Genomic DNA, 22,214 nt, shown 5'->3' on the forward strand with positions numbered 1-22,214 from the left:
CCTAAAGTGTACTGGGAAAATAAACTAAGAGGAAGGTAAATAGATAAACAGTACCAGATACTTAAAAACGCTCAAGAAAAGGATATTCCAATCAGAAGGAAGGATTCAGTGAGAAGGGTGAACTAACCATGGTTACCAAAGCCAGTCAGGCAGTGCCCAGTCAAAAACTAAGGCAGATGCATGGCAAAAATTAGTTGTGCAAAGGATTGACATTTTTAGGAACCGGCAGCGATGTGGGTTTATAGAAAGCAAGTAGCTAACATCAATGTGGGACCCTTGGAGGATGCAAATGGGAAGCTGAAAGCAAAGAACAGGGAATTCGTACGTAATCTGAACCGATGATTTGGATTGTTCTTCACAGTAGATGACATAATCTGTTATATCTGGGGTGTTTGTAAGGTGCATAATATTTGCCAACAAACGGAACTGAAGGCAAACAAGTCAATAGGACCTGATGTTAAGGGTTTAAATGGAGTGGCTGCAGAGCTGGTAAAGGCAGGGTTCCGGCAGATTGGAAAACCACTCCTATGCCACTGTTCAAGGAGGAAATGAGACAGAATACAGGAACTATGGGTCAGTAAAAGAATCATGCAGCACAGAAACAGGCTCTTCAGCCCAACTCATCCATGCTGACCAGGTTTCCAAAACCCACCTGGACCCATTTGCCTGTGTGAACTGTATCTGTCTAAACCTTTCTTATCCTTGTACCTGTCCAAATACCTTTTAAATATTGTAATTATACATGCCTCTACCGTTTCTCTGACAGTTTATTCCACATGTGAACCACTCTGTTGGAAATGTTGCCCCTCAGATCCCTTTAAAATCTCTTGCCTGTCACCTTAAGTCTATGTCCTTTAGTTTTGGACTCCCCCACCCCTGGGAAGGAACTTTGGCTATTCACCTTAATTATGATGAGGATGTCGCTGGCTTGGTAGCATTTATTGCATGTCCCTAATTGCCCACAGGGCAGTTAAGAGTCAACCACATTGCTGTGGGCCTAGAGTCACGTAGGCCAGACCAGGTAAAGATGGCACATTCCTTCCCTAAAGGACACTAGCGTGCAAGGGCAGCAAATGAAATCTTAGCTTTATTGCTCAGGCGTTGGAAGTTAAAAGTCTGAGAAGTCTTGTTACAATAATTGTTTGAGGCTGTACGCAGGCTATTGTAATGCAGTTTTGATCGCCATAAGTGATGGTGAGCTTCTGTCTTGAACTGCTGCAGTCCTTGGGTGTAGGAACACTTACAGGTACTGCTGGGAAGATTAAGGGGCCTCTTTTTCAGTCTCTGTTATCTGTTGAGCCATTTACCTATTCATTGATCACTTGTGTTTGTTAGGAAACAATGAAATACAGATTTTAACAAAAATGTTGACAAGCAGACGAGGTTAATTGAACCATAAACAACTGCAAGTATACCACGATATATGAATTGTTCAGATTTTCATGCATCTTTACTTCCCTAAACAGCTGTCATTTTGAGAAACATTAGTTCCCACACCTCGGTGGAGTCCATCTTAACTGCCCTTTCGCCGTATGCTGCATTATCTCTCTCCAATATTCGGCTGATTAAGGACAAGCAAACCCAGCTGAACAGGGGATTTGCTTTTGTACAACTTGCTTCTATTGTGGTGAGTTTCATTGTTAAACATCTAGTTGATCTGTTAATGGTAAGGCACGTGGTTTTGCATTATTCAATACTATCACTTCCTGAAAACTATTCACTGTACAGTTCTTTGAGCTGAGGGTGGTAGATATCAGCTCTGAAACCTGCCGATGTTGATCTGTGGCAGATTACATTTGAGTCACAATATCCTAATGATCTGTCTTTGGTGAGATATATGACTTGTTTTCCCTTAGTTGTATTTTGGTTAGGCCAATACTGAATTTTCTGTTACTTAATTGAGGGAATGCTCGTGAAGAACCCAGATTGGCCCAATATGAATGTATCAGATACCAAGCGCACTGACTAAACATAACATTTTCTATCTCCCATACCAACTGTCCCTATGGCCTTTCCGAATAAAACTGCCTGCAACTTGATACCAGGTGACAGATGTACGATTCAGATCTGTCCACGCTAGGAGCTGAACATGATTGCCGACTCAGCATGGGCTTTTCTTCCCATTTCCGTAAACATTACCTAATCTCTGGTTCTTGAAGGCGAGAAAGCCATGTAGCACAATATCAATTGTTTGAACAGAATTTTTATTACTTTCTTAACCAGTGATGTGGGCACTTGGTAAGAAAGCATGCTGTTTACACATTTTGTGTACTATTTAATTAAAATAAAGTTGTCCTTTCAATGAAAACCTCAAATGAGCAACATTTTGTCTGGTCACTGTCAAATCACTACAATAAAACTGTGTTTTGTGCTGAATTATTTAAAATGCCATAAGTGTTTTCTAGAGTAGTGTGTGTGGCAGGTTCTGGTGCTTGCTGTTCAAATTAATCTATTTTGTTCAAAGTGTAGCTTTACTACTTTGCAGCCCTATTTTTCTGTTATTTCCTATTTTGCTGTGCTGTTCCAGGGACACTTTCCATATTTACATGTGATTAATAATGGTCATTGTACTTGATTTATGTGAAGTGCCTTGAGCTATTAATTGAACCAAGTGCACACCCTCCGTCAGTGCAGGGGAATAGAAATTTTCACTGTTAATATAACCGTGTGGGGAATAACTTAGCATGACAGAATTAGCTAAATATTATTTGGACCAACTGAATGAATTATAAATTATTTTAATTGAAGCAGCAATATGAACAATGCTGCACACAAAAGCCTGGTATACATTCATAGCTATCAAATGTATAACTAATCCTGAAAAAGGAATACACAGCTTCAAAATCATAATGTCAAGATCTAAACCAGTAAATCCACCAAAAGAAAATATGGATGAACTGGAATCTTGCCCGTCAAACCACGCCCCCTGCAAACAATGGAAATTGCATCTGATGACCCTCTCAAACAAAAGCATCTCTAGTGCAATTAAATTGACCACTCGCTGTCTTCCTCCCCTTCTGCAATTTACAGGAGGCGTCTCAGCTTCTTCAGATACTGCAGTCCTTGCAGCCACCACTGAGCATTGATGGCAAAACTATTGGTGTTGATTTTGCAAAGAGTGCAAGGAAGTAAGTAACTGACCACTAAAGCTAAACTGAATTTAGTTTTAAGGTTGGATCCAATACCATCACATCACAATTTTAAAATTTCAGCGAAATGTAAATTTTGTGTGACAACCTTATCCACAAATGGTCAGTGTTCTGGACTAGCTATCTGTTTGAGAATCCAGGAGACTGAGTAAGAAGAGGTGTGTGAAACCAATCCTGTAGGTCATCTCAACCCTATTCCATATGCTAGAATCAGAGTCTGCATTTTGGCTGCAAATCCAAGAATGATGAATTCTCTGTTCTCTTCTTCCCCCCCCCCCCCCCCGCAAAAAAAAATACTCCAGCCTTCCCTTGATCTCCGCTTTGTGCTTTCCATTGACTCACCTTTTGAAATTTCACTGGAAAGTTCTATGCCCAGTCTTGCATCGCGTCATTTCATGTACACGTTATCGGACACAGATAGGTGTGGTTGTTTTTATAAAGAAAAGCCTTCAGATAAAATGAAGTTTAGATAAGCATATAAGTTGAGTTTATTCTTTCTCCCATCTTTTTCTCTTAAATAGGAAGTTCATGGTGCTTGTTGCTGTCACTCAGCAATGCAGCTGAATAATTGATGTATGCTAAAATAATAAGTTCTGGCCATCTACTGTGTTAAACAGATTTTTGCCATTGAGAAGCAGTGTTATATTTCATCTGCATGGTCATTTAGTCATACAGTCAGAATTAGCATGATTTGATAAATGCCAACACTTCTCAACTTCAAGTAGCGGCCTGGATTGTCTACGTTGAATCTGTTATGGGACCTGGATTGTTCGATACTGACTTCGGTCAAAATCAAATATGACATTGCAGTTTTATCATTTGATTAATGTTCAACTTCCATTACTGTTCAGGGATCTCTTCCTTGGTGATGGAAATCGAGTCAATGCCATGACTGTTGCAAGTACAGCAATTGCTGCAGCTCAGTGGTCATCAAGCCAGGTAAAACCTTAAGTCTGAAAGAATACATTTTGAACACACAGACTTTACTAAGATTGCCTTCGATTCAATTGCTGAGAGCATGTGAAAACTGCAAGTAATATTAGAATTCAGTCCCACAACATTTCACTATTTTGTAAAATGGAGAGACTGAATTTCATTCATGTATTCAAGTTACCTTAGTTAATCTAAAAGCAATAAGACGTTCCATTGCAGGATCTTGATCATAGGTGGCCGATTGTTCTGGTTTTACAATGCTCATAGTTTATCTTGAAGCATCATACTACATGCAGAATATGTATATGCCTGCTCCAGACCAGAGTATCTCCTGCACACTGATGTTAATCTGGTGCTCTTTTGTTTCATGACTTATTATAGCAGCTTAAGTTTGGCTGTCTGGATATTGTTAGGTATGTAAACTCTCACAAGCTATCCTAAATGTACTTTACTCTGGAGACAACATAGCTCACTGAGCAAAAGAACACACTTTTTACAAAATATCTGCCTCTAGCTTGTTTACAACGCAGGTTTAGTTGGAAGGGCAATCAAAATTGTTCTCTGTGCTTTTTTATTTCTGCATTGATGAGGAAATATATGCACCATTGTGTAATATGGCTAATATTAATTTGTAACTTTAAGCTATTTATCTTCAAGGAATGCCTTTATATTTTCTACTTTTGACTTGTTCCATTTTATGACGTTTCTTTTAAGGCTCAACAGGGTTCAGATCCAATGGACTACAATTATCCCCCACCATCTGGAGTGGATAGTTATGGCCAGCCTTTCGCTCAGGTTGGTAGTGTATCCAGGAGCAATAAATAGAACTTAAAAATAAAACTATGAACTGTGGGAATAAGGGAGAGACATCAGTCACCCCAGGATAGTGTAAGGCACTAAACTCATTTTACTCTAAAGACTCAAATAGTAGGGCGACATAAAACAGTGAGTGTTGCATAAGTGTAATAACTGTAAGTGTAACTACAATTGTCTTGTTAAGCGCATGTTCGAAAACACTTGAGATTTCCATTTACCACTAATTTAATAATTGAAACCAAAACCACCTCAGTTATTTGCTAATTGAGCAGCGGGAAGCCAAGATGCTTATAGAATCAAAGCTTGTCTTTAAAACCTATGATTATAAGTCAATGACTGTCTGTCTGTTTATTCCTGTTAAGTCCTTCTGGCCTTATTAACATCAAAATTTTAATTGTTACTTATGATGAATTCATAAGTTTTTACATTTTGAAGTAAGGGCCTGAAAAGAATGCAGTATTTCTGACGACCGAAAAAGTCTGAATCAAGGACAATAGAATTGCTTTTTAAGTGAAGAGCTGTAAACGTCTGGGTATTTGCTTCCAGTCATTTTGTCTGCATTTTTTTAATTTAACCCTCCTAAGGATTCAAAGGAGGGAGGGATTAAGTGGAGAAACAACTCACCACTGGAAAACTGGTAAATTACCTCCATAGCTCACTCAGACAGTCAGGTGGTTATTTGCAGGTGGCATTAGTACAATTGGAAGTAGGTTGACCACATGTTCACAGCAGTGTTGTATCTGGAACCTGTAAGGTGGAGAAAGATAACTGAAAGGAAAAATGACCATATTACATCAGTAATTATTAACAGATATGTTAGCTACTCAGTAGTAACATTGTAATCAACAATTTTTGACCTTTTTTAAATTTATCTTAGCTTTACCTTTGAAGGCAGATGACACTTTTTTTGTACTTGGGTACTCTAGGATTCTTACAATGTCAAAGCCTTCCTAAATCTTTGCAGAGTAAAGAGCCCACAGAACTTGAATGTTTTCTGTGTCACCAAGTCTACTCGCATCCAAGCTTTTACAGCAGCCAGCTGTGTTGTAACTGGCTCCTAGGATGTGCATAGTGTTTGTCCTGATGATGCTATTTTACTTCCTATCACATCAAAATGTGGACTGACCCTTTTTCATAATGATCTTGGAGCAGTTGTTGGTAAAGTGGTAATGTCACGGGACTAGTTAAACCAGAGACCCAGACCAGCAGTCCAGGCAAAGTGGTTCCAATCCAACTCACAGGAACTGGTGGAATTGAAATTCAGTTAATATTTCTAGAATTAATCTTAATAATCAAATTTATGAAAACATTAGACAATTGTAAAAATCCATCTGGTTCACTAGTGTCCTTTAGTGAAGGAAATCTATTGTCCTTTCACAGTCTGTTCTTGCATTTCACTAGACCTGCATCTTAACTGCCCTCTGAAGTAGTCTACCAAATCACTCTGGTCAAGGGCAACCAAGGGCAGGTAACAAATGCTGGCCTTGCAAGGAACACATACATCCTGTGAAAGGATAAAGAAAAATATATTTGGGGGAGGTGCTTGATACACTGTCTTAGCATTCCATAAGAAAATTACATAAGAAAACAAAATGTGTGATATGATTATCTAAAAGTCATATTTCTGTCACACATTAAATATTTATCAGGAGTTAGTTTTCGTCCTGCTAAAAAATGATCTTTAATCGTAACAGTTCAATGTTCTACAACGTACCCACCATGATTTATAGCTGCACTGTGCTATCTCCTTTCAAGTCTTCATTTATTCAGTGTAACTTCAAAACTGTTGACTCTGTTAGAGGTGCTCTTGAGCTGAGGCCTTGTCAGATGTGAGCTGCGTGCAGTAGATAATGTGCTATCTCTGACACAATTTCTGTTCTAGCATGTTCTTTCTGTTCAGTATCAGGCAAATTTGTACTGAGGACTTTTCCAATTTAGTTACTTTTCATTAATAACATGCCTTGACAAATCATGTTTAGTTGCTGTTTTAAGTCTGATTTCTAATTTGCTACCAGTTTCTTGGTTATTTAATGCTTGAGACCCATGCCTATTGGAAAGGGAATGATTCTGCCCAAACTCTCTACTTTAAACCACCAGGGGATATTTACCAATCACCCTTGGATACAATGAACTTAGATTTTCATATTAAAGAAGTGTACCTACTTGGTACAAAATTCAGTGCCCTGAACTTAAAAGTGCATAATATGCAAAGTGCTCCAGATGTCAGCTTGAGAGGACATGGTTAATAAACGCTGATTTTGCTACTGACATGATGTGGGTGGATGCTGTACTGGGTGCAGTGAGCATTGTCTTTTCCCTAATATTGGCCTGATACATTTTTAAATTTTACTAATATGGCCAATTGAATTATCCAGGGGATCATGATATATACTGCATGTATCATTTATGATGGCCCTCAACCCTGGGATGTGCTAGTATCTTGATGCTATGAATTTTTATTTATGATACAAACAATATATTACTGTACACACGTGTTTCAAGCAGTCCTGACAGTTGATAACAAAACCAGTTCTGAATTTCCTGCGGTGTGTGATGGAGCAGTTATTAGGAGAAACCAGACAGTTGCTTACCAAAAATAAGCTGTAATTATAGTCAAATTAGCGCCTTATTTACTAACTTAGTTGCCAGTTACAGAGCAACACTGACAAAAACCTGGGAACAGGTGGTTGTCCTGGCTTCTTAGCCAAGCAATGTTGCTGGCAAAGGGAGGCAAAAACCAACAAACCTATAACTCCCATTTGTACCACAGTTTTTGTCTTGTTGAGAATCATAGGACAGTGCCTTGAATGTATGTTGTATACGGATATTCTAAAGTGCAGTCTTAATTAGAGTTATTCTATGTGCACCACACTAACTATGAAATGTGTGCAATCGGCACAGTACTCGCAGGAATACCAGTACTTTCAACAAGGCTCTGTGGACCCCAGTCAACCACCACCTGTCACATACCAGGCAGCAGCTACTGTCACAGGTAGGGTGTCAGCGTTCTCTTTCAGAATGAAAGACTTAATTGAGAGGTTGGTGCAATGTTATTCCTTTACTAAACCGCTAAATCAGGTTTAGCCAAAGAAGTAGTTACACAAGTGTTGGTAATTTTGCATCCTGCGAAATGCATAATAAACTCAGGTTTTTGTAAACTGCAAATGAAAGAAAGCCAACTTGACAGTCTCTGTTCATTATAGCCATTAAATCTTTCTTCAATGTTAACACAAACCTATTTAACGACATTTACATCATGTTACTGCATTGGCATAAATAAAAATGCAGCACTGAATGCATTCCAATACCATAAAGTTCATCTTATACAATCTGGTTTGTGTTTGCGTGTTTTACAACATCTTCAAATGTATGTAGTTTTTTTTTCATTGGTTTCCATTGTTGTTGATTGCAGCAACAGCACTAGGATTTCACGGAATATAAAGGCCAATGTATGTGATAGTTGTGCTGTGTCTACTTGTGCTGCAGAAAAACATGCCAGGAGGACAGTTAGGAAATTATGCCCTGGCAGTATGCTTTGTAAGATGCGTTGTCTGTAGCGAGCACTTTGATAATGTAACACTAGATGAGGCATGATATGATAGATTGTTAACGTACCTTGGATTTGTATCTTAGGTTCTGCTCCATGCATTAAAGTAATCCTGCTTCTACATCAAGCTTAAGATCACGCTAATTGTGTTAATTGGCTCGGAGAATTGCATAAATGAAGTGATTGAGTCTGTGCATTTTGAAAATGGGATGGCACGGTGGCTCGGTGGTTAGCACTGCTGCCTCACAGCACCACGGTCCCGGGTTTGATTCCACCCTTGGGCAACTGTCTCTGTGGAATTTGCACATTTTCCCTGTGTCTGCGTGGGTTTCCTCCAGGCTCTCCAGTTTCCTCCCACAGACCAAAGATGTGCAGGTTAGGGTGGATTGGCTACGCTAAATTTCCCATAGTGTTCAGGGATGTGTGGATTAGGTGGGTTCTTGGGAGATGGGGCTGGATGCGAAGCTTTGATGGTTGGTGTGAACTTGATGGGCCAAAGGGCCTGTTTCCCACTAGGGATTCTATAAAAGGTCGAAAAGTTGGGTACATAGTAGTATAATAGTTTCTGAACTTGAGCCATTGGAATACTATATGGTTGAAATATTTGGAATCCCGTTCAGGTTAATTAGTTAGATGTGCAAGACTTATCTGGTTCCAATTGATAGGCAAGGACTTTCACTCAGTTCCATGTTTAGTATGTGTCGTTGCCTGCAGGAATATATGATTGACTTAGATTCAGCATTCTGATTGTTTCCACAGAGTGTTGCTTTTCCAAACATTTGAAAAGCAAAGCTCTTTAGTGACAACTTCTGCTATGGCCCTTTTAAAAATAGAATACTGAAGTGGTCAATCTTTTTCATTCACTGATTCCTAATTCAAAATGTTCCAGGTTAGAAGTTAACTAAAATGATTAAGTTAATAATAGTGACAAGTCTCCTATGTGCACTTGTTTTTCTGCACGGCACCTGTGAAAAGCCGTTGCCGAATGTTATGTGAGAAGCAGTTTTGATTTGTCTGGTTTACCGTGAATTGGAGTAAGTAGCAAATGAAGTATTGGATCAGATATGGAATGAATTATAAAATGGTTATCTGCAAATTATAATCTGTTTTAAATAAGAACGTTGCTTTGAATTCCGCTAACTCAAAATGTTTTATGCAGAGCAGATCTTTTATCTGTTCTGAGCTGTATTGTACAAAATAAGTGGACTCACTGAAAAGAAGAAAAACCTTATTTTTTGCTGCAGGTCCCGCTGCAAGTACTTCTGCCAGCACTCCTGTTTCACAGGTTCAGGTATATTCTAGAGGTGCACAGAGCTACCAGCAGAGTGCGCAGGTAAGACCATTTTGAAGTTTGAATTTCAAAGGCGATCTTACCCTTGCCTCCACTGCTCCATCTCAGTAGGTAAAGGTAGCTTTTGATGTTAAGAAATTGAAAGGACTTTTCAAAGGCTCTGACATTAAAGATTTCTAGTATTTCTCTAAGTCGGTAAATCTGAATGCCTTTTCCATGCGTTTCCCTTTTGTTTACAACTATTTTGTTTTCTATCCTGTGACTTCAGATAGGTGGGTCAGTGTTTCTGCTGTTATGATAAAGGAATTGACTTTCAGGACTGAGTACAGGCAATACTATTGCTCTTTCCATGACAGTCACTGAGCAAACATTATCTAAACATTCCTCATATTGTTGTTTCTCTGCCTCCACCCTCCCTACAACATCATCTTTAGGAAAATAATGTCTTGAAGGAGGAAAAAAAAATTTCAAATCACAAACTTCTGATCGGAATCTTTAATTCCAACACTTTGTTTTGTACGTTGTATCAGTGATCCTTTGGTCATTGCAGAGATTCAGTAAGGAATAATGGTCATTTTTTTGTGTTAAGGAACTTCAATTTCTTTCCTAAAACTGGCTTCAAAAATCATACATAAACTTGAAATGGAATTCATCCCCCATGATTCCTGATCCCTAATGCCTTGAAGTACCCCTTTACATTCTGATCTATTGAAATGTTTTGTTTTATCCTTTATTGTGCTACACTTTTATAGGATGTCTATTAATCACATGTTTGAAATGTGATATTAAAGTTGAGTGGTTGATGCAGACTTGGTTTGTACTCAGCAGGTAGATGGTGGGCAGCCATCAACACCTGGTCAACAGGCTACAGATTCAAGTACTGGTTCTTCAGACTCCAAATTGTGTAAGTAAACAATGAAATATTTTTAATAAAATATGCATACAGCTTTCAATTCCTCAAAGCTTTTGGAACTATCAGTCATTGATACTTTGTTGTTCAGTGAGCTCAAGTTTCTTTCTGTTTATTTGCCATGAATTTCTATCCATAAATTTTACTTATGTTTGCTTTACAGCTGCACCTGATGTTTCTAGTTACCAGTACGATGATGCATCTGGATTTTACTATGATCAGCAGACTGGGCTCTACTATGATCCTAACTCCCAGGTAAGAGCTAAAACACTGTTATATGCGATATAAAATAGGATCATTTGAAAAGATATTGTCCCAAAGCATATCTCAACTATTCCTGCAGTATATAATCGCAATTATTATGAACAAAATCAAACAATTTTCACACAGCAAGGTCTCTGAAACATAAGATGAGTGAACAAATAATCCTCATCTCCGATATTCATGGGCCCTTGAATGTCATGTTTCAGTTCTTTGGTTCTAAATACCAGGCTTCTGTCATTCATGCTTCAGAAGCAGTCACTACATGGTCAGGGCATAAGAACAGCTGCAAGTGCACTAATTTTTTTCCTCCATTTGTTTCAGTACTACTACAATACACAGACTCAACAGTATTTGTACTGGGATGGAGCAAAGCAGAAATACCTGCCTGCATCAGAATATACTGCACAGCAGAATGCTGCTGCTAGTGGGGCTAATAAAGATGGCAAAGAGAAAAAAGAGAAACCGAAGAGCAAAACAGCACAACAGGTTTTAAAAAAATGCGTAGCGCTGGCAGTATCAATGTTGTAGAATTTAAATTTGAAAATCTCTTCGATCTCGCTTTTAGCGTGTTCTTTATAGAAACATAAAAAATAGCAGGAGTAGGCCATTCAGCACTTTGAGCTTATTCTGCTGTTCTGTATGACCATGCCTAATCATCTAGCTCAACACCTGGTTCCTGCTTTCTCCCTGTACCATTTGATCATTGTTAGCCTTAAAAATCATGTGTAACTTCTTCTAAACATTCAGTGTTATAGCCTCAATTCCATTCTGTGGCAGAGAATTGCACACCCTCACCACTGTCTGGATGAAGATGTTTCTCCCCATCCCAGCCCTAAATGACTCACCCTGCATCCTTAGGCTGTGACTCCCAGTTCTGAACTTCGCAGCCATCAGGAACATCCAGCAGCACTCGCCCTGTCTAGTCCTGTTAAAATTTTATAAGTCTCTGCGATTCCACTCCAGGAGGTATTTCTTTCGTCAGAGTAGTAAATCTATGGAATTCTTGACTACAGAGGGCTGTTGAGGCTGGGTCATTAATATGTTCGAGGTTGAGACAGATTTTCAGTCAGAAAGGGAATCAAGAGTTATGGGAAAAGGCAGGAAAATGGGAGTTGAGGGTTATCAGATCAACCACAATCTCATTGAATGGCAGGGCTGACCAAATGGGCTGAATGGCCCAATTCTCTTAATTGTTATGGTCGTTTGTCATGCTGTCTTGTTGAACCAAATCACTTTGCTCTTGGTATCAACTCAGACTAGGCCTTGGCCAGTTCATTTTTTTTAAAATATACATTTAGCACAGTCTGCCTTGAGCTTGATTGCTCTCTCTTAATAGAATTAGCCAGTTCACCTAACTTTGTGGCATGGAGAGTGCACCAAATCAAATGTGTCAGTATTTTTCTTTTACTGAATTGAAGAGTTTGTGTTGATTTGTTGGGTACAAAACTAAATGGAGATCCCATTTGCCTAGTGACTAGCATTAACTGTTGGTTAACTCTGATCAGTTGACATACTGTATGATTTATGCATGCTTTAGGTCAGTATGCACTATTGTGGAAAAGAGGTACTAATTCGGTAATGTTTTCTTAGATTGCCAAAGATATGGAGCGATGGGCTAAGAGTTTGAACAAACAGAAAGAAAATTTCAAAACCAGCTTCCAACCCATTGGGGGGCTTCGAGAGGATGAGCGGAAGGAGTCTGCAGCAGCAGATGCTGGCTTTGCATTGTTTGAGAAAAAGGTGTGAATTTTTAAAAAAAAATTGAAGTATGTGCTTGTTGTTACGTGGGAAATTTTGCAGAAGTATATGACACTTTCTATAACAAAGTATTTTGTCCTAATTTCAGCAGGGCATATCAACAGAGAGATCACCAACAACTGTTGAAATCTTAAGGAGGTCTTCAGCACCTGATGAAGAGGACTATGTGCTTAAGGTTGGATTGCATTAATTTGTAGTGTTTATGATGAAGTTCCAACAACTGTAACTAGATCCTTTGTTTTTGCAACATCTGTTCTCAGTGACAGTTTTCATTTGAAAACGAAACAAACTGTAATCTATGCTGGAAATGAGGTCAATCATTATTCTGAAGACAAGAAAAATGTTCTTCCAGTGGGGAAATGATATCAGTGTGAATTGCAGCATTTTTGATTTATTTTAATGTTTTCTGAGAGGAACGGTAATTCCCTTGGAGTACATATTCTGAAACCTCTTGAGTCAAATGTGTTTTTTGTCTTGCAGAGCATTCAAGAATACATGATTTAGAGTTGGGAAGTTGAAATTAGCTATTGGTTATTGAATTTCAACACAATATTGGAAGTCCGATTTGTCAGTATCACATGTACTAAGATACAGTGAAAAGTATTGTTTTGTATGCTATCTAGACCAGTCATACCTTACATAAGTACATCAAGGTAATAGAACAGAATGTAGAATATAGTGTTGCAGGTACAGAGGAGGTGCTAAGAAAGATCATCTCTAATTTCAGATGTCTATTCATAACATTGATAACAGGGAAGAAGCTGTTATTAAGAGATAATGGGAACTGCAGATGCTGGAGAATCCAAGATAACAAAGTGTGGAGCTGGATGAACACAGCAGGCCAAGCCACATCTTAGCACAAAAACTGACGTTTTGGGCCTAGACCCTTCATCAGAGAGGTTTCTGATGAAGGGTCTAGGCCCGAAACGTCAGCTTTTATGTTCCTTGGAAGCTGTTCTTAAATCTGTTGGTACATATTTTCAAACTTTGGCACCTTCTGCCCAATGTAAGGGAGTGTAAGTGGAGTTGGAGAGATCTTTGATTATGTTGGCTGCTTTCCTGAGGCAGTGAGAAAGTGTAGATGGAGTCAGTGGAAGAAAAGGGATGGCAAGAACTGCAGATGCTGGAACCAAAGTTTGATACATTGTGGAGCTGGAGGAATGCAGCAGGACAGGCGGCATCAAAGGAATAGGAGAGTCGATGTTTTGGGCCGAAACCTTTCTTTAGGACAGGGAGGGGGAAAGGAGCTGGGGGATTATTAGAGGGAAGAGAGGTGGGGCTGTGGGCAGGTAGGTGGGATGGCGATATGTGGATGCAGGTAGAGGCAGTGGGGATTGGTCATTGGAAAAGGTGGGTCGGTCTCCCCTCCCCCAGCCTCATCCCTCTCATTCCCGCCTCCTTGACCTGACACTACCTGTCCATCTCCTTCCCCACCTATCTGCCCACCCTTCCCACTGGCCAATCTCCGTTGCCCCTACCTGCATCCACCTATTGCTATCTCACTTACCTTCTCCCAGCTCCATACGTCTTCCCCCTATTTAGCTCCCAGCTCCCTTCCCCCTCCCCAGTCCTGATGAAGGGCCCAGGCCCGAAACGTCAACACTCCTACTCTGGTGCTGCCTGACCTGCTGCGTTCCTCCAGCTCCGCTTTATCGACTTAATGGAAGAAAGGTTTGTTTTTGTGACGGACTGGGGGTTTGGAGTTACAGAAGTGTTTTAATGTGCCCTGAATTAACAGGAAGGTTTTTTGCACTTTTATCAGTGATCAGTTATTAGAGATGTCTGGTTTGATACAATTGAAAATCATTTGAATGTAAGATATCTCCATGCTGTTAAAAAATAGGATGTTATGTTAAGCTGAATTGAACATTTGAGGACTTGCCATAAACTACCATTTCAATAAAACAAGATTTTAAAGTATCTTTTCTCTCATAATTAGTGCTCGAACAAACTGTCACTTGTGCTTTAATTCAGAGAAAAACAAGCCCACAACAAGGGCTTGTGGCTGCTTACAGTGGAGAAAGTGACACTGAAGAAGAACAGGAAAAAACAGAGGATGGAGAGGAGAAACTAACAGATTGGAAGAAAATGGCCTGTCTTTTGTGTAGAAGACAATTTCCTAGTAAAGAAACACTCATCAGACATCAGCAACTCTCTGAATTGCACAAGGTATCGTAGATCTTTCAGAAAAATTGGATGCATGAGATATTTCAGTAGTATCATTTGAAATTATGCAATTGTGTATTTTATCTCTTTCTTCCCACCAAAAAGCAAAATTTGGAGATTCACAGAAGAGCGAAAATGACAGATTCAGAACTTGAAGCTTTAGAGAAGTCTGAACGAGAGGTGCGTTCTCAGTGATAAGAAGCATAAACCTGTAGAATTTTCTTAAAATTAGTTTACTGTTAATTAATGTTAACTTTCTCAATAGATGAAATATAGAGACAGAGCAGCAGAGAGGAGAGAGAAATATGGAATCCCAGAACCTCCAGAGCCCAAGAGGAAAAAGTTTTTTGCACCCCAAGTTGTGTAAGAAATATTTTTCCTTTAAATATTATGCCATGTTGTTTCATTTCCAAGTCACTTATGTAGCACACATCTGAAGAGTAGTATGTCAGTTACTTGCAGTCCTTGCCAAAAACTGAGATACTTCTCTCTTCCCATAATGTATTCTCTCTCCCTACCCCTTTACCATCCGCCTCTCCCAGCACAAAAAAGGGAAGTTTGTTCAGGGTTAGGTATCGCCTATTTTTGCCCAAACTCTACCCTCTCCTCTGCAGTTTGGAGAATCAGAACACCATCTCTGGGAGGACATGGCTTTATTTCTTCCCATTTTTCTGACAATAAAAGGCTTCGCTAGATAAATCTCAATTGCATTCTTAAGGTCTTCATGGTTTTATCATAGATGTGGAAGCTGATGCTCTGGGAATCAAAACTTTTTTCATTCCTCCTGTAGCATTTGATGCAGTGCAAATGTATTACTGCCTTTTTTTCTTCCATCTTCCTTCATCGTGGCTAGTCAGTGCTACTTCCCACAGTTAAATAGTGCCTCAAAATGGCAGATTCCTAACTTCCCTTGTGCCATATTTCAATACAGTATTGATAGTTTAAAATAAATAGCAGTATTAACAATTGAATTAAGTTCTCTTTCCATTCAACCATATTCATCTTTTGCAGTGATTTTGAGCAGCCAACTAAAGATGGCATTGGTAGTGATAATATTGGAAGCCGAATGTTGCAAGCCATGGGCTGGAAAGAAGGTTCGGGACTCGGTAGAAACCAACAAGGCATTACTGCGCCAATTGAGGTGTGTCAGTGGATACCCCCAGTGGGAATTTCTACTTAAATAGAATGTAGAACTAGGTCACAGGAGGCACTTGAGTCCTGCTGTATTTATTTGCCATGAATCAGTTAGTAAAAATATATTCTGGAAGAGCAACTGGATGGTCTGTACAAATCCTGACTATTCAAAGTGGCACTTGAGGTGGTATAATATAGATATAGAAGTAAATGCACAAGGGAGCTGGTAGGATGTAGGTTTGCAGATAGTCACATCAAGAATAACTGCTGATTTTTGAATGTCGGTGGAGAAATAGTGAAGAGATGCAAGTGATTCTCATTTTGCAAAACTATTTCTCACTAGTTGTCTGCGGATACTCCTGTTAATTTCCATTGGCATGCTGTACAGACAAAGGTGTATAGAACACCTGTTTTTTTGTGGATTCTTGTACTTGCACTGACATCAACCAGTGACAGTTCTTAAAAAAGAATAACTGAGATGCTGGAATTTCTTGTTTTTGGGTATCTCCATAAAATTCAAAGTTTTATTCATCTTGAACTACACATTGCCGAAATAAAGACTTTGATCCATTTTAACAGGCACAGTTAAGAATGAAAGGAGCTGGACTAGGAACACGTGGAAGCTCTTACGGTGTCAACACAGCAGATACCTATAAAGATGCTGTTCGAAAAGCTATGTTTGCCAGATTCTCAGAAATGGAATAATGTTCCTTGTGTTGTAAATATTGTAAATAATGTTACTATGATTGTGCCAAGAAAGAATGTATGTGCATCAACTTTTTTCACTTTTTTCCTGCTTTGGTTAAATTTGTAAGTTTATCAATAAGTCACATTTTAGTCTTTTAAATTATGACCTTGTAAAGCTGGAGGGTTATAGTGAGCGTGTGATACAAGCAAAAGATATGTGTGAAATTTGCTACAAAACCAGCAACATGTACATTCTGTATTATAGTCCACACCCTTTGTACAGATTCTGGGTAAGAGTTGCAAACCGGATTATTTCAAAGCATTGTTCTTTTCTTCCTTTCTTTATTCCCTCAATAAACAAACTCCTTGGTGCTAATGTATTTAGATTATTTGAAGGTTGTTGGAAAGAGGAGCAATAGAAAATCATAGGAGATTGATATCTTGTTGCGGAAGTAATTTGATTAATTTTGGTAACGCGTTAAACGTATACTCAAATGAGTAAAGTTGCTGACCTAAAATGTAACAGGAAAACCTGTCAGTGCATTAACAAAATACAGAGGAAAACTGAACACTCAAAGTTTTGAACTGGATTAACTGAAGTTGAGCACAAGATAAAATACAAAATGACGACTTCCTTCCAAGTATCAAAGATATGACTGGTCTCAAAGTAATAATCCAAGGAAAATTAATAACTTTTATACAAAGTAAATGGCAATCATAGGCTGAAGTGTTAACGAACTTGTTTCTGTTTTCAAACATGTTTTCGCTTTGTCATCTTGAGTTCAGAGGTATGATCCAAATTGGTCTGATTGGAGATAAAACCAATCTGGCAGCAGTGCTTATTGATTAGCTTTGAAGGCATCCCAGTTGCACGGGTGCTCACTAAATGCAAAATGCCACTATTGATACAGGTATTCTACTGACTGAGCAAACAATATAGTTGCAAGTGTAGGAATTTTGGGCAGCTTAGCTTTGAATGAATCCAACAGCTTCAATTAACAATGAAACTAATAGGATGCTAGACTACATTGCTTAAACAGTAAAATACAATTTGGAAACATGCAAAATATACTGGAATTGCAAAATAACCAATGTTGGGGTTGCCTGTCAAGCAGGTAGCACCTATGGAGTGGGCTACGCATTAAAATAGTCAAGGGGGAGACATAGAACATAACAGCACAGTACAGGCCCTTCGGCCTTCGATGTTGTGCGGACCCGTCATACCGATCTCAAGCCCATCTAACCTATGCTAGACGATGGCTTAGCGGTATCACTGGACAGTTAATCCAGAGGATGTTCTGTGGACCCGGGTTCGAATGCTGCCACAGCAGATGGTGAAATTTGAATTCAGTAACTATCTGGAATTAAGAGTCTAATGATGACTGTGAATCCATTGACAATTGTTTGAAAAACCCATCTGGTTCCCTAGTTTCCTTTTGGGAAGGAAACTGCCATCATTGCATGGGACTCCAGACCCACAGCTATGTGAGATAATGGGAACTGCAGATGCTGGAGATTCCAAGATAATAAAATGTGAGGCTAGATGAACACAGCAGGCCAAGCAGCATCTCAGGAGCACAAGGGTCTAGGCCCGAAACGTCAGCTTTTGTGCTCCTGAGATGCTGCTTGGCCTGCTGTGTTCATCCAGCCTCACATTTTATTACCACAGCTATGTGGTTGACTCTTAACTGGCCTCTGGGCAATTAGAGATGGACAATGAATGTTGTCTGACCAGCGACATCCTCATCCCATGAATTAAAAAAGAGGGAGGAAAAAAAAAGTCTGGATCCGTAATTATTCTTGTAGACCGAACAAAGCAGTTCGGTAAAACTACAACTCAATCAGCATTTAATCTTCCCAATGCTAATAAGTGCTACATGAACAGTTGAAAGTAGAAGCTGCAGTTTCAAGTGTTTGTGATGTTGAATTGAGGAAAGCAGGTGAAAATATCTCATCTGCACTGGCATCCAAAGGGTACTGGGTAATGGCAATGTAAACCAGTTTGTTGAATACTATGAGCAGAGGGAAAGTTGTGTTTGGTGGAATATTTTAGAGGTTGTTGTTGAACATGGAAACTGCCAATGGAGATTTCTTAATGGAAGGAGGAAGGCTGAAGGCAGAAGTGGAGTACAGGTTATTACAGTGGCTCAGTGGTTGGCACTGCTGCCTCACAGCACCAGGGATCCAGCTTTGGGTGACTGTGTGAAGTTTGCATGTGGGGTAACGTCGGGTGTGCTGGTTTCCTCACACAGTCCAAAGATCTGCAGGTTAGGTGGTTTGTCCCTGTTAAATTGCCCTGTAGTAGGCATGGATCTGTCATCCAGGTGAGTTAACCGCGTTAAATGTGGGATTGCAGGGATGAGATGGGATGCTCTTCAGAGGGTCAGTGCAGACCTGATTGGCCAAAATGGCCTGTTTCTGCACTGTAGAGATTCTGTGGAAACGGAATGGATGTCAGTCATAACTTAATTGTGGACAACAATGGATGATAGTGGAAACATGGACGCAAGATAGCTTAGTCAGAGAAAAGCATGTTTAAACTATTATTCCTATAAGATTATTGTATTATTTGGTTTACTGGGGCACGAGAGATTTTAAAGATGAAACTAGCATCTAGACTGGAGAGCTTTTAGAGCATGCATTTTGAGGTAAAATGTAGTAAGCAGCATTTAAACAATTGGATCTCAATGATCACGAGTTCTGAATAGGCTAAGGTTACAGTTTCAACAGTAAAGAGAAAGCAGCTTGAAGTTTCAAAATAACTCCGAGATGAGAACAGACTTTAGTTGTGAAACAAAAGCATTTGAATAGTTTAACAAATAATTGGATGCTCTCTATCTGGAAGAATAAGTTACAATGGAAAATGGACCCTTGCTTCATTTGATTCAATTGAAATTGCCTTTAGGATTTCCTCTTGTACTGTCTTTCAAATGAAATGCCTTCCCTCTTCATAATTGCAAAATATTCCATGGTACTACATGAACAACATTGGCCATTAATTATTTTGCCAGAGAATAGTTAAGTCCTAACAGTACCCAGAAATAACCCTGTTTCCATCTTCGGAGACAGTACCAGCTAAATTTTTCAAGTTGATTTGGTATTTTCTGTTTTTGTTTGATTTCTAGCATTAATATATTACTTTTGCCTTTACGAACGTTGGCCTTTGATATTTATGAAAGCTCATTGTGCACAAATTGGCCTGGCATTTCCTACATTAACAGAAACTACTGGCTTTTTAATGCCATTTTTCATGCTGATGTCATGAAATATGTCATGTACATGCAACCTTTTGCTGCCTTTAAACCACCTTGTCTTATCACTTGAGCAGGCTTGTGCACCTGTTTGTAGTTAGAGATTGACATAAGGAGATTAACTGACTGCTGTCTGGCTAGGAAACTGCAATGATAACCTTAAAATCATCATAACTTCTAAGAGGGGGAGAAAAGGCTCTTTTAGTGATCACAAAGGAGCACATTTATTTAATGGATTGGAGAGATGACAAAATTGGGCTACAATGCAGGATACATCATGGGGAAAGCAGTTGGATGGGAGATAAAATTGGTGTAGAATAACATCTGCTACATGAAATAAACTCTTTTGCAATGCCACTGACGAATCAATTTGTACTTCACTGTATTCAGTTTTCCATTGGTGCCACTCGTTTTGTAAAATAAGGGCTTCTCACAACTGAGTTTGTCACCGTTTTCTCATCTTGATCTCTATTGTGCTGTGTGTAGTGCCAAGAAAATGACTGGGTGGTACTCATCGTGGTAGAGTTAGGACAATAGGTACCATGAGCTATACTCGGGTACAATTATATGACATTTCGGTTGCAAGCTGGTATATAGCATAGGAGATTGTGCCTGGGACTTGTGGTGCATTCATAGTTAGGAAAACTATGAGCTAGAAGGCCTGGTTTTGAGTCCCACCTGTCCCCGAGGCGTGTCATGTTTTTGAATAGTTTGATTAGAGGTGGAAGAAAATCTAGCATACGAGAGTTTAAGTCCCACTTGTTCCAAAGGTATGTATAATGTATTTGAATATGTCTAATGCAGGGGAATTGGATTCTTATGGTGTAGTGGTAGTCAGCCTCCAGTGAGCCAGGAGATTTGAGCTCAAGTCCCACCTGCTGAGGAGGTGTATCAAGGTACATCTGAACCACCTGAATAGAAATATCTAGCATAAGAGTTGTTGGGAAAAAAATTAGGACCTTCATCCCAAGAAATTGTGAGATAACAGCACTACGTTAGGGAATGTGCAATAAGCATTCTTTGATTGCAACCAGATTCCATTCCTGAGAATGGCCGCAAGTCAATTTGTACACAAATTGGAACACAACGTAGGGCAATACAAAACACCCATTTGTTCATAGAGGGAATTTTTATATGTTAGATAGTCAAGATGACACCACTATGGGAACGCATTTGTAAGTACAAGCATATGTAAGTCAGAAGTATGCAATTGTCTTAATTTATTCTTTGCTCCATAATTTACACAATTCAGCCATCTAGGCTGTAAATATTTTGACAAAATCATGTGAATTTTTTTCACTTCTCCTACTGGCTTCTCTCCATCATCTTGCTTTTTCACAGTGCAGAACTTAAATAGAGGACATAACCATAATTTTTTAGGAACTAAATTAATTTACTTGTTTGAACAAGTACCTCCCAATCTAACAACATTACCTGTCTACCTTGCTTTAGCTTTTTTTAGGCCCAAGGTGAATGGTCTATCTGCCATTGTTTTGCTCATTTATTTATGTTCCTTTGCATTTTCTGTCTGATCATAATGACTTCTTATCCCACTGAGCAGTATTTTCTGTAAATTTAGAGAAAAAGTTTGAGTCCTTCATTCAAGTCATTCATAAAGGTGAGGCCACTAATTAGAGCCGTGGGAAACATTCCCCTGTTGTAAGCCATCAATATGCTGTTTATGTCCATTCTCTCCCACTTGCCAAACAATGTTTAAACATGTTAAAAGCCTGTACTGTTTCATTTTCGCTGATTATCTTTGTGTGAAACCTCATGAATGTCTTCTGAATAGCTATGTAGGTAACAATACTATGAAATGTATTTACATTATTAGCTGTGATGTGGAGGTGTCAGTGTTGGACTGCGGTAGACAAAGTCAGAAGTCACATGACACCTGTTGAAGGAGCAGTACTCCAAAAGCTAGTGATTTCAAATAAACCTGTTGGACTATGATCTGGTGTCATGCGGCTTCTTACTTCATTAGCCACCTCAAAACATTCAAAACTGAGTCAACCTCGTGGGATGGGTACCCTGGTCCCAGGAGACATGGTTTTTATACCTTGAATCCGTTACAATCTTGATAAAAACGGGGGGAAAGAATCTGAATTTTGAAAAGAGTGACTGTCTTTAACATCACACTATTCCATCAAGTGTTGCATCAAGACTTCCTGGTAAAGTTAAAGTTTCTAGGACTTTGTAGTAGGGATTGTAAAACAGCCCATGTACTCAGATGAAACCTTGTACGAAGGGTGATCGTTGTTATTGGTGGTTAATCATTGCCAGACCCAGGATGTTGCTCTGGGAATTC

The 22,214-nt window shown here is 39.2% G+C and overlaps 1 protein-coding gene across 9 annotated transcripts in view; it reads left to right on the forward strand.

Annotated features, from left to right (window-relative positions):
- The window catches only part of LOC125460431 (RNA-binding protein 5-like), a 48,249-nt gene extending 31,218 nt beyond the window's left edge, over positions 1-17,031 (forward strand). For 6 of the 9 annotated variants that reach the window (XM_048547929.2, XM_059649769.1, XM_048547925.2 and 3 more), the window contains 16 exons: positions 1,467-1,627; positions 3,031-3,128; positions 4,001-4,088; positions 4,797-4,877; positions 7,800-7,890; positions 9,690-9,778; positions 10,562-10,640; positions 10,810-10,901; positions 11,232-11,396; positions 12,501-12,650; positions 12,757-12,843; positions 14,643-14,837; positions 14,940-15,014; positions 15,100-15,197; positions 15,846-15,975; positions 16,548-17,031. In XM_048547929.2, the coding sequence (XP_048403886.1) occupies positions 1,467-1,627; positions 3,031-3,128; positions 4,001-4,088; positions 4,797-4,877; positions 7,800-7,890; positions 9,690-9,778; positions 10,562-10,640; positions 10,810-10,901; positions 11,232-11,396; positions 12,501-12,650; positions 12,757-12,843; positions 14,643-14,837; positions 14,940-15,014; positions 15,100-15,197; positions 15,846-15,975; positions 16,548-16,673 (1,805 nt within the window). In that variant the 3' untranslated portion in view covers positions 16,674-17,031. Of the gene's footprint in view, positions 1-1,466; positions 1,628-3,030; positions 3,129-4,000; positions 4,089-4,796; positions 4,878-7,799; positions 7,891-9,689; positions 9,779-10,561; positions 10,641-10,809; positions 10,902-11,231; positions 11,397-12,500; positions 12,651-12,756; positions 12,844-14,642; positions 14,838-14,939; positions 15,015-15,099; positions 15,198-15,845; positions 15,976-16,547 lie in introns of those variants that run through there. The other 3 variants (XM_048547931.2, XM_048547932.2, XM_048547933.2) reach the window with 3 other exon arrangements.
- Positions 17,032-22,214: the final 5,183 nt, after the last annotated feature.

The sequence above is a fragment of the Stegostoma tigrinum genome, chromosome 11 (genome assembly GCF_030684315.1).
Source record: "Stegostoma tigrinum isolate sSteTig4 chromosome 11, sSteTig4.hap1, whole genome shotgun sequence".
In the NCBI taxonomy this organism is placed as follows: Eukaryota; Metazoa; Chordata; class Chondrichthyes; order Orectolobiformes; family Stegostomatidae; genus Stegostoma; species Stegostoma tigrinum.